The sequence below is a fragment of the Mastomys coucha genome, unplaced genomic scaffold, assembly GCF_008632895.1.
Source record: "Mastomys coucha isolate ucsf_1 unplaced genomic scaffold, UCSF_Mcou_1 pScaffold15, whole genome shotgun sequence".
In the NCBI taxonomy this organism is placed as follows: domain Eukaryota; kingdom Metazoa; phylum Chordata; class Mammalia; order Rodentia; family Muridae; genus Mastomys; species Mastomys coucha.
Window position 1 is genome coordinate 19,949,082 of NW_022196897.1, and position 12,118 is coordinate 19,961,199.

Sequence of the window (12,118 nt, forward strand, 5' to 3'; positions counted from 1 at the left end):
TACTCAGAAACCCCATGGTGGGAAGAATGAACTGATCACAAGGTGTATGCTGTAGCACACAAATGCCTACACACATGCACACACCGAAGGTCAGTTAATCAGTCTAACAGCTTTTAACCTGCAGACTACTAGCATGGAGCCATTAAGAGAGACCCAAGAAACATTGTTGGTCATAAAAATGGGGAGACACAGATGATCCTCTGTCACATTCCAGAGCAACTGGATTAAATGGTGGGGCTGCCTGCTGCTGTCCTTCCTATCCTGAGTACCTGCTGTGTTTGCCTTATGAGGGCAGCAGGAGCAGGAGGCATGCTGATGTCAGGGCACTGCCACATAGGGTAGCTGAGTTCTTACTTGAGGTCACAGAGCTATCCAGGGATCAGCCAAGGCCTGGCTGCAAACCGCAGTCTGTCCCACTGTAGTGTAGGACAAAGGGGTCTTTGGTTTTAGCTGATTTCATGAAAGTGTGCATACTGATGGGGTATCATGTGATATCTGTACATACATGTGTATATGTCTACACATGTCCAAGGAAAAATGTTTTTGAAACATTGACCATTTCTTCATGGTGAAGACATTTAAGAAAATACTTCTAGGCTGGAGAGATGGCTCAGCAGGTAAGAGCACTGACTGCTTGCTCTTGCAGAGGTCCTGAGTTCAATTCCCACAACCACATGGTGGCTCACAACCATTTATAATGGGGATCTGATGCCCTCTTCTGGCGTGTCTAAAGACAGCTACAGTGTACCCACATACATGAAATAAATAAATCCTAAAAAAAAAAATACTTGTAGCTTTAAAAAAATAAACTGTGTACACCATCAGCCATAGCAGCTTCTCCTTGTTGTGTCAGGATGTAAGCAAATTTCAACAAAACATAGTCATCCAAATGCTGCAAGGACACAGGGCTTAGTCCTGACCCTGCCTCTCCCCTCTGAGCCCAGAGAACAGTGGCTCGACTCTGCACAGCCCAGGCAGCAGCCAGCATGCTGGCAGCCCTGTGGTGAACCAGACTCTGCTCTGACTCTGATTCTTGTAGTTTGACATGAGAGAGATGCTATCTGGCCTTGTTGCATAGAAGTTTAAGCACAGGAGGCAAGCACTGGTTGCTCTTGGGGGATGAACCACGACCTCTAGGAGCCCTGCTGTGAGGCCTCTGTTGCCCTTTAGTCTTCTAAAACTAAACTAGAGCCGTGCCAGGAAGGCCTGCACCTGAGTGTCCGTGATTTCAGACTCAGCATCTGGAGCTCTGCTGGACTGCGCCATCATTCCTGTCCAGATACTCAGCTGATATGCCTTCCTTCTGTCATCTGAGAAGTAACTGGGGGTACCTCCCTCCTATTTAAGCTCCCTCACACTTGTTTCTTGCTCCCTTTAGATACCTCTAATCTGTTTGGAAACAGCGGAGCTAAGACATTTGGAGGGTTTGGCAGCTCATCCTTCGGGGAACAGAAGCCTGCTGGCACATTCAGCTCTGGCGGTGGGAGCGTAGCATCCCAAGGTTTTGGATTTTCCACTCCAAATAAAGCAGGTAACCCACAAGTGACCCATGCTTATCTGTGTGTGTGTGTGAGTGACTCATGAGCTTATGTAAGGTACCCCTTTGGAGGCAGCATCCTTGGGTGCTTATCTCAAGGAACTGGGACTACTGTAAGAAGTTACTCTGTTCTCCAATGTATTTTTGTATTTATTGAGAATCTACTGCAATTCTAATACAGAAGACATGCTTTTAAAAAAAGAGAAACCAGCTGGGCGGTGGTGGCGCACGCCTTTAATCCCAGCACTTGGGAGGCGGGAGGCAGAGGCAGGCAGATTTCTGAGTTCAAGGCCAGCCTCGTCTACAGAATGAGTTCCAGGACAGCCAGGGCTACACAGAGAAACCCTATCTTGAAAAACCAAAAAAAAAAAAAAAGAGAGAGAGAGAGAGAGAGAGAGAGAGAGAGATGGCTCAGTGGTTAAGAGCACTGATTGCTCTTCCAGAGGTCCTGAGTTTAATTCCCAGCAACCATCTGTAATGGGATCTGATGCCCTCTACTGTTGTGTCTGAACACAGCTACAGTGTACTCATATAAATAAAATAAATCTTTGGGAAAAAAAAATTTAAAAAAATAAGAGAGAAAGAAAGAAACCAGACATGGTGGCACACTCCTTTAATCCCAGCTCTCCAGGGGCAAAGGCAGGTGGATCTCTGAATTCAAGGACATCCTGGTCTATATAATGAGGCCATGTCTGCAAATATAAAACAAAACAAAGCAAATGTCTTTTATAAAGAGGGGATATGTAATATACCACTTAAAAGAATTTAATATTCTCAAGGAAGGCTATCAAAATATTTGACAATTGTAGAAAAATCAATCTAACATGGCAGTGCATTCTTGCAACCCTAGCAGTTGGAGGGCAGATGGAGCCAAATCTCTGAGTTTGAGTCCAGCTTGGTCTACAGTGTGAGACCGACCCTGACTCAAAAGAAGGTGGGGGGAGTAGAGGAATATGGCTGCACAGGGCTCTGAGAGTCTGTCCCACAGCACTCAAGGCTCAGGCCCTCATCCCTGCGTCACCTTTCCATCCCAAGTCACTGTTTTAGACTTTTGTTTGAGTGTGGTTTTCTGAGATAGTATCTCCCTATACAAGTGAAGCTGCCCCAAATTCATGATCCTTCGGCTTCAACCTCCTAGACTCTGGGATCATGGGTTTGGGCCATCCATCTTTTACTAGAAATAAACATCTATAAACTTTTAAATAATTTTTATACACCTTTCTTTAAAGGTCTTAAAAAGAACAATATGCATTAGTATGAAATGTTATATAATGTTTGTTTATTTTATGTGTGTGGATGTTTGCCTTCATGTGTATCTGTGTACCATGTGGATGCCTGGTGTTCATGGAAGTCAGAACATGGTGTTGGATGCTTTGGAACTGGAGTTATAGATGGTTGTGAACTGCTGCATGGGTATAGGAATCGAACCTAGGTCCTGAAAGAGCAACCATTCTTCTTCTTTTTTTTTTTTTTTTTAAGATTTATTTTATGTATATGAGTACACCGTAGCTGTACAGATGGTTGCAAGCCATCATGTGGTTGCTGGGAATTGAATTTAGGACCTCTGCTCACTCCAGTTGGCCCTGTTCACTCCAGTCCAAAGATTTATTTATTATTGTATAATAATAAGTACACTGTAGCTGTCTTCAGACACACCAGAAGAGGGCATCAGATCCCATTACAGATGGTTGTGAGCCACCATGTGGTTGCTGGGAATTGAACTCAGGACCTCTGGAAGAGCAGTCAGTGCTCTTAACCTCTGAGCAATCTCTCCAGCCCTGAACTCAGGGCCTTTGGAAGAGCGAGCAGTCAGTCAGTCAGTCAGTCAGTCAGTCAGTCAGTCAGGGTTCTTAACCACTGAGCCTATCTCTCCAGCCCCAGCCATTGCTCTTAACTACCAAGGCATCTCTCCTGCTCCATGAAACACATTCTTAGTTTCAGTCACCTTCCTGTCTGAGGTCTGTCGCTGCTCAAAATGCTGGTCCTGTTGATGGGAGACTGGAGTGAGGGTTTTGGGATGGGGTAGGGTAGTGCTGTGGAGAGGGAGGGGGCAGGATGGTGCTGTGGAGAGGGAGCCTCCAGCAATCTGTCCCCCTCAGGGAGTGGGCAGGACTGTTTGCCCTTGGATGGATGGCCTGTTTTGAATAGTTCCCTGCCTGAGGAAGTGACACTGATCTTGGAGTGGCTGACCCAGATTAGAAAGTGACCCTGAGGGTGCAATGGCTTCTAGTTATGTGCTGTGTTCATTTCTAAGACCTTGGCTTGACAGCTTAGTCCTAGGTTGCTAGTTCGTTCTTAGCATCTTTTCCCTTGAATTTAGTGACAGGGACTAGAAATAGGCATTGCAGCTTCGTTTGGGAATACATACAGAGTAATTCAAAAATGAAAAGGCCACAAAACTTTTAGCTCTAATTACAAGGACAAGTTTGGAGCTAGTGGTACTGATAGTCAGCATGGCCACTTGGCAACCTTTCTCAAAAAAACAAATTGGGTGACTCCTGATCAGTGGCCTCCCACACAGCTCGTGGCATACACACACTAGAATCAAATAGGCATGAACATTTGAGAAACATTACATTATTAACTATTGAGCCTTTTCTATCTTTTTAGACACCTGATGTTTCCTTCACTTCTTCTGATCTGGTTCTGTGTTCCAAATTGTCCCAAGTACATTTAAATTGAGAAGCTGGCAAATGTGTTTTCTGTCTTAGAGAAAATATACCTCCCACCTAGACATTTTTTTTTCCTTAATTCTGGTTTTTCTATTTGGTGAGCACCCAGAGTGAGGACTGATAGGGACCCAGGTATCTGAGCAGACAAAGGAGAATGTCTGTCCTGCACTCAGCTTGCCCAGGTGCTGAGGGAGCCACTGTCCTGAAGGTGGATTGAAGGACTTGTACAGAAGGCTGGGTGCACCCAGTCAGGAGCTTGTAGTAAGTCAGTCAGACTTCCACTCAAAGGAGCAGCATCAGCTCTCACTGTGAGTGATTTCAGGCTGATTCTTTGGATGAGCCTTTGAAAACTTGTCTGCTTGTCCTCTCTTCAGTAAACACTGCATCAGAATTAATACTATTAGAGGCCACCACGGAAAGGACAGGAGACAAGCCTTACCCTGGCCTCACTGCCAGCTAGACTGGGGTCTACAGGCATTTCATTGTCAGTTAGAAAGTAGAACACACATGGCAGGGCTATGAGAGGTTCCAATCCCAGCTCTGCCACCTCTCATGCTGAAGTTAGATGAGAAGGTATTCTGAGAGCTTGGCGACCAACTGGAGAAGGGACCAGGCTCTCCAGGAGAGGGTGGGAGCTGCCCCGATGCAGCTGCCACCACACCTGAAGGCCCAGAGACCTTAGTATCTGGCCAGCGAGCCTGTTTCTTGGTTGGTAGTTCAGACATTCGGCCTGCAGCTGAACCCCTAGTCTTGTTCGGAGGGAGTTGCCTGACCCCAGAACTAAGACCAAAGCAACCATTCTCTTTCATTTAGCTATGCACCAAATTTGTTTTGCCTTTTTGTGTGTGCCTACCTGCCTGCCTGCCTGTCTCTGTCTGTCTGCTTACTCTCCTGCCAGCTCCTCTCCAGGTTAATTTCTGGGTCATTAAAACTTCTCATTTTTTGCTCACATTCCAGCAAGTAGTCTAAGCAATATTGAATACGAGGTGCGAGATGAAACCTTGTCTGTCTAGGAAGAAAGTGCAACTAGATCTGTGGTCAGTTTAATAATTAAAAGACAATGGTTTTTAGCACTTTTTTTTCCATTCTGTTGATGTTTGTAAGCCACCAGTCCGTAGCACAGCCTGGAATTTCACTCAGGGTTTTAAAATACAGAATGGTAACCCAAACACGAGCTATGGCAGAAACTATCTCCTTAGACATGCAGCCCTGTGAACGATTTAGTCACAAGTAGCAGCCGCGCTTGGCTGACTGCACTTGTGCCCTACATTTGATCTCCTGATCGCGGTGGCAGAAGCGGGTATGAGGACAGTAAAGCAGATCTGCTGCAGAAACAGGAGATTTGCTGTCAGTAATGACCCTGCCTCCTAGTCTGAGCATATCCTCTCCATCTGTCTCAGCACACATGCCCTCACTACCTTTCTCTTCTGAACCTCAGAACTAGAGCAAGTCTTGGAGGTTTGGGGATACCTCAGGAACAGTCAGAGGAGGCTACCTGGTGCTAGACCTGACCCCAGGAGTTCTGTTGTCTCCTTCTTGCCTGTATTGGCCTAGAGTCCTGATCTGGGCACTTAGGCCATCCTCACAGCTGTCTTCACACCTGGTTAAATCTACACTGTAGCCTTCATCCAAAAGGAGGGTCAGTGTGCTTTATAGTGATGCTGCAGAAAAAAGTACTTGAAAAAAATTCCTCTAAGCTGCAAGTCAGGGACATTGGTGATAGGCCCACAGCCACCCGCCTGTAAATAAATAAAAGGTGTGTGGCTGGGTGCCAGCATGCATCACCCTGCTTCTGTTGTGATCCAGTTCATGGGTTCTGCCAGGGTAGGGGCTTTGAACCTCCAATTTTATTAGCTGGGTTTCCCTGAAACTAGGAGCCTGGTGTGTGTGTGATAGTAAACAGTAAAGCCTGTCATCCTGCCACTGCTGTGTTGAGACACTGGCTCTGGGCATGGGGTTTCTTTGAGGAGTCACAGAAACCATGGGGCTAGAAAGCAACCTGGGATGGACCTGCAGAGTGGTCAGGGTGGTTTGTTCTCAGCAGGACTTGATATAAGTCCCACGTGCCTCAGGGAGGCACTAGGTTGCTCAGATCTCTTAGTGCCACAGACCCTCAGCTCCTAGTAGGGGGAGCATTTGGCTGAGGGATTGAGGTTGGGATATTGTGCTTTTTGGCTTCTTGTGTTGGAATTACTGACGCCCTATCTCCCTTTCTCCTCTTTTGATTTGGTTTCTGGCTGCTTGATGCCTTCTTTCCTGTCTCCTTTTCTTTCTCCCTGTTCTGTTTGCCTCTGTTTTGCTCAGGTGGCTTCGGTGCTGCTCCAGTGTTTGGCAGCCCTCCTACTTTTGGGGGATCCCCTGGGTTTGGAGGGGTGCCAGCATTCGGTTCAGCCCCAGCCTTTACAAGCCCTCTGGGCTCGACGGGAGGCAAAGTGTTCGGAGAGGGTACTGCGGCTGCCAGCGCAGGAGGATTCGGGTAAGCTGCAGGTGGGACTTGGGAAAACCACAAACTTGTGCCAACCCTAAGGAAGCAGCAGGGCCTGCCATTCTTACGTTCTCTAAACCAGACAACGACCTGGCAGCCTTGCCTTAGACAAGAAAGTTGCTAGGATATTCCTTTTTCTCTAGGACAAGGCATATTGCATTGCCCACAGCATTTGCTGGCTCTCAGTACGCTGTTCTCTGGATCAGGTTTGGCTGCAGCCAGGCCTGTTTCTCAGGTGGTCCTTGTATTAGAAAGTCCTGAAGAAAGAATTAGGATTGTTCTCTTGAGGTGCCAGTTAGCCTTTAGCAAACAAGTCCTATGTGTCCTAGGACACAAACTGGAACTGCTGTTCTCTTGGCTGGTCTGTATCCTATACATACACATCCTCATTAGAAAATCCCTTGGCAGGGCCTGGAGAGTCAACTGAGCAGTTAAGAGCACTGACCTATCTTCCAGGGGACCTGGGTTCAAATTCTAGCACCCACATGGCAGCTTACAATTGTCTGTAACTCCAAGACCTGATGCTCTCATACAGATGTACGTGCAGGCGAAATAATAATGTACATAAAATAAAAATTAATTAAAGATTAAAATACCAAAAAGAAGGGGAAGTTTCTTCTAATGACCCTAGAATTTTAGTCTGGTTGCCAGAACCTCAAGAAAAGAAATCACCTTTGCTGCACTGTATCATCTCATCTAAATATATGTGATGATTTCTACAGAGTGCCTCATTTGAAGGAGACACTGATGCCTACAGGAGGCCCACACAGGCTCATCATACTCTGTGCTCAGCTCAGGACAGAGATCTGCAGGTGAAGAGTAACATGGGTATCGGACATGAGACAGGAGAACAGCTTTATCCTGGAAAGAGAGCATGTTCTTAGCAAACCTGGCTCCACAGAGGGGTTCTAGAGCGCTCAGGAAGAGCATGCAAGAGCCAGGCAGTGGTGGCGCACGCCTTTAATCCCAGCACTTGGGAGGCAGAGACAGGCGGATTTCTGAGTTCGAGGCCAGCCTGGTCTACAGAGTGAGTTCCAGGACAGCCAGGGCTACACAGAGAAACCCTGTCTCAAAAAACCAAAAAAAAAAAAAAAAAAAGAGCATGCAAGAGCACAGGCACTCCTTAGATTTCTCGTTCAGGCTAAGGAATCTTGGTCATTTCTCCTTGGGAAACTCCAAGAACAACAGTTAAAGAGAACTTTCAGAAGAGAGAGTTGAGAAGAGCTCTAAGCCTGTGTTTTGCACAGTTCTGGATGGACTCCATCTGTATACACTAGAGTCTTGAAGTTTTGTTAAGTTACTTGAAAACAGCTGTTTGCTTTGCCAGTAGAGAAGCCTCTTCAGGGTGGTAAGTGTAGCTCAGTGGTAGACACTTACTGGGCACCCTCACAGTCCTAAGTGAGTCCCCAGCACCACCTTCACAGTGCTAGTGTTTCCCCACATGGGTAACATGCACCTATTCAGGATGCTGAGGAAGAAGGGTTGTGGACTCTAAAGTCAGCATAGGCTACATAGGAAGACCCTGTGCCAAATAGTAATAATAAGGAATTAAAAATAGAGCTAGAGGGCGGTGGTGGCGCATGCCTTTCATCCCAGCACTTGGGAGGCAAAGGCAGGCAGATTTCTGAGTTCCAGGACAGCCTGGTCTACACAGTGAGTTACAGGACAGCCAGGGCTATAGAGAGAAACCCTGTCTAAAAAAAAAAAAAAAAAAAAAAAATAGAGCTGGGGGGCTGGAGAGATGGCTCAGCAGTTAAGAGCACTGATTGCTCTTCCAGAGGCCCTGAGTTCAATTCCCAGCACTCACGTGATGGCTCACAACCATATGTAATGGGATCCAATGTCCTCTTCTGGTTTGTGTGAAGACAGCTACAGTGTACTCACATATATGAAATAAATAAATAAATCTTTAACAAAAACAAAAACAAAAAACAGAGCTTGGGAAATAGTTCAGTCAATAAATACTACAAAAGCATGAAGACCTGAGTCCAATCCCCAGCACCTGCATAAAAAGCTGAGCAGGGCAGCATGTGGTTGGGGTTCCCATTCTGAGGAGGCATGTCTCTGGGGCTTGCCAGACACTGAACCTCAGCCCAGGTCTCACCGAAACCCTGTCTGTAAAACTGAGGCGGCCAGCTCCCAAAGCATAGCACTTAGGCTGATGCACGCACGCAGGATCTCAGAGGAGTGGCTGGCTGGCACAGTTTCTAAGGCTAGTAAGACGTTACTGTCACAGACATTCAATCTCTGGAAAGACAATTATGTGCCTGGTCACTGGTGCCATCCTAACTCTGACCCTGACAAAGATCTTGGATCACCCCTAGAATAGGAGCACAGGGACAGCCAGATCACCTGGGAACAGTGCAGGAGAGGACCTGGTGCATGAGGGGCGGGGACTGCCTGGCTTCCCTTTGTAACTTGGGCATTTACCCAGGTCCTGTCTCTTCTTCCAAGAAACACCAGCTCCTCCCCCCCACCGATCTCTCAGGGGGCCCCACTGAACCTCTCAAAATGTTTTTGGTTATATCTTCAACCCCATTTGCTCAACCAAATCTGGAAGGAAAGCCTTTGAATGAGGATTGTTCTAAGTGAGGGAGCAGGAGAGAAAATGTAGCATTTCTCCATTGCTTCTTATATTTACTGATTTTTATGAAACACAATTCTGAGTGAAATAACTTGGAAAATGTCCCCTCACACACACGAAATGGAAACACAATGACTACCTTCATATACAGAGGGCCCTTTACCAAGTCATTAAAACAGATAGGCCTGTGCTAGGCTTAGAAGTAAAAGCACTCTCCATGGAAGGTGATGCCTCAAACCCATGGTAGAAGGAAAGACTGTATAAGTGATTAGAGAGCTGGGCGTGTAGCTCAATGAGAGAGACGTGCTGAGCACTCAGGAAGCCTTGGTTCGTGTTTCCACACTGTATAACCAGGTGTGTCAATGCGCATCCCAGCAAATAATAAAATGAGGAGAATCACCAGACTCCATAGCACTAGCTTGTGAAACCAGTCCTCAGGAGGGTGAAGCAGGAGTAGTATTTGAGGTCAACCTAGGCAACATAGAGTCTCTAAAGCAGTACCACGCAGGTGGTAAAGAGATGAGAATATCACTCTTAGTGAAGGTGTCCGGGAGGAGAGTGGGAAGCGCCTTGTGTGTTCTCCAGGACCTGGAGTTGTTCAGTTCTAAGAGCTCATGTCTGCACTGGGGTAGATCTCCAGAAACACTACATTTCTGATCTCTTCCTTCCCAGAGCCACAGTAAAGGCTTACTCTGGGCTGAAAGCTAGTTTCCTCTGAGTCTTTTGACTCCGTCCAAGCTTGTCACCACAAATCCTGTGTGATACATTCAAGACTGGTGACAGTGAGTGAGGTGTGGGCAGCATGAGGACTAGGGCCATACTAATCCTGTCCCTTTCTCACCACACCCAGGTTCGGGAGCAGCAGCAACACTGCATCCTTCGGTACCCTCGCCAGTCAGAATGCACCCACCTTCGGGTCCTTGTCCCAGCAGACATCAGGCTTTGGGACCCCAAGCAGTGGATTCTCTGGGTTTGGATCGGGCACAGGAGGTAAACAGCTGTGTTCTTTCCTCCCTAGAGAAATAGGTGTTCCTGGCCACTCAGCCCAGTGTCTTAAAAGTTGAAGTAACAAAAAAATACAACAACATCCTTTAAGTAGACTGGCAACATTGTACCATTTCTGACAAATCCAAAGAAATGACTGAGTTCACTTTCTCTTAGAACTTTAGAACTACAGATAATGGCATGCTTACAAGGCCTTGTAGTCAAAGACAGGGTGTAAGACCCTCCTGTGTCTTGTATCTGTACATTGCTCTGCATCTTCAGAGAGCAAATATATGTGTTCTGTGCTGGCCTCACACAGAACTCAGCACTTTAGACTGCAGAGGCTGACTGATGCTCAGAACTGTGTGGCATCTGAGCCAAACCTAGAGTGTCTGCTTTTCTGGTCTCAAAAGGAAAGGAATCAGATTGATATCAATAAAAAGAAAAACAGTTGTTCCTCATAAAATGATACAGGGCGGCAGTGCACAGATCTTTACCTGCAGCCAGGATTGAGGAAACCTGAAATAGTGAGGTAATGCTTCTGAACCCAGTAGAGCCAGTGGCTTGGGAGGATGAGCTGACCGTACCCTCGGTCTTTTAGTAGAAACAGGATTGGGGAAGGCTTGTCAGGAACCAAGCAGGACAGAGCCTGCCCAGCTGAGAGGCCCTTGGCTCTCGTCTCTGACATCCTCCTTTCTGTTTTTCAGCATTCACCTTTGGATCGTCTAACTCGTAAGTAGTTGTCTACCCTGTGCTCTGCCCTCACTTAACTACTAGAGTCAAAAAGCCCTGCGCGAGAAGGGGTGGGGGAGTCTCGTCCTTGCTGGACTTGTGTGATCTGGTGTTTCTGTTTTCAGAGCTGTACTAAAGGGCCCGGTTAGCAGCAGGTGTTGGGTTTGGGGCTGCTGACTGGAGGCTGTGTAGGAGATGATTAGCCTTCTGGGCAGCAAGGTTTGGAGACACTTCCCTCATTTCTGTGGTAGTGTCTCCAGCTACCTGCTACTTGAAGGCTCCAGGCTTCTGTGTTGATCCACTCTACACTTCTTGCAGTTCTGTCCAGGGCTTTGGCGGCTGGAGAAGCTGAGCCAATGTCAGCATTCCCTCAAGTTCCTGTGAGCTCCTGTGTGCATCTCTCCACTCTCCCAGAGCCCACAGCAACAGACTTTCAAAAGAACTTTCTCATGAAAACGCTCAGCCAGGAAGAAACATTGGAGACCAAAGCTCAGCAATGCTTAACTAACTGCCTGTTCCCCGATTTCAAATTTTACATCAAGGTTTTTGTCTGCTATTAAAGTGTTTGGGCTGGTTCTGCACAGATCATCTGGGTGTTTATTTGGGTCACAGCCAGAGAAGTTCCTATGGCTTCGAGAAGATAAGCTCTGCCCAGTGGCATTCTGGGTAGAGCTCTCTACATGGAAAATAGGCTTCATGTTAGCAGACACTTTTCAGAGGCCCCACCTTAATGTCTATGCCACATGTTCTTTGGTTCTCTGTAAGGCTCCTGTGAGGCCCTCTGTGCACTTGGGAAGTGCGCCTTTCTTCACAGCCAGTTCTGAGTCAGGTATGGCAAACAGACCAGAGATTCAGGAGCTGAGCTGCCTGTCACCTGCTGCCGTCTCTGCTCCTGCATGCTGTGCACTTGCTGCCAGTTCTTCTGAGTGGAGAGGCAGTCTGCTGATCGTCTCCATTCTCAGCATTTGCAGAGACCTGCAAACAGCACATCCTTCACTGGGACCCACGACTTGGGAGGACATCACCAACAGGGTGCTGCAGGCTTGGACAGTGTGCGAGTCCATTTTAGACATGCTTCTTTCTCTGGGTGCGTTATCTTTGAGGCCTGGCATGTTCTGCTCCTT

General features: G+C 47.1%; 1 protein-coding gene across 5 annotated transcripts in view; it reads left to right on the top strand.

Moving 5' to 3' along the window:
• Nup214 (nucleoporin 214) overlaps positions 1–11,579 on the top strand; it is an 84,098-nt gene extending 72,519 nt beyond the window's left edge. For 3 of the 5 annotated variants that reach the window (XM_031369772.1, XM_031369768.1, XM_031369769.1), the window contains 4 exons: positions 1,379–1,531; positions 10,129–10,268; positions 10,970–10,994; positions 11,313–11,579. In XM_031369772.1, the coding sequence (XP_031225632.1) occupies positions 1,379–1,531; positions 10,129–10,268; positions 10,970–10,994; positions 11,313–11,554 (560 nt within the window). In that variant the 3' untranslated portion in view covers positions 11,555–11,579. Of the gene's footprint in view, positions 1–1,378; positions 1,532–6,513; positions 6,686–10,128; positions 10,269–10,969; positions 10,995–11,312 lie in introns of all 5 variants that reach the window. The other 2 variants (XM_031369770.1, XM_031369771.1) reach the window with 1 other exon arrangement.
• The last annotated feature ends 539 nt before the right edge of the window (positions 11,580–12,118 follow it).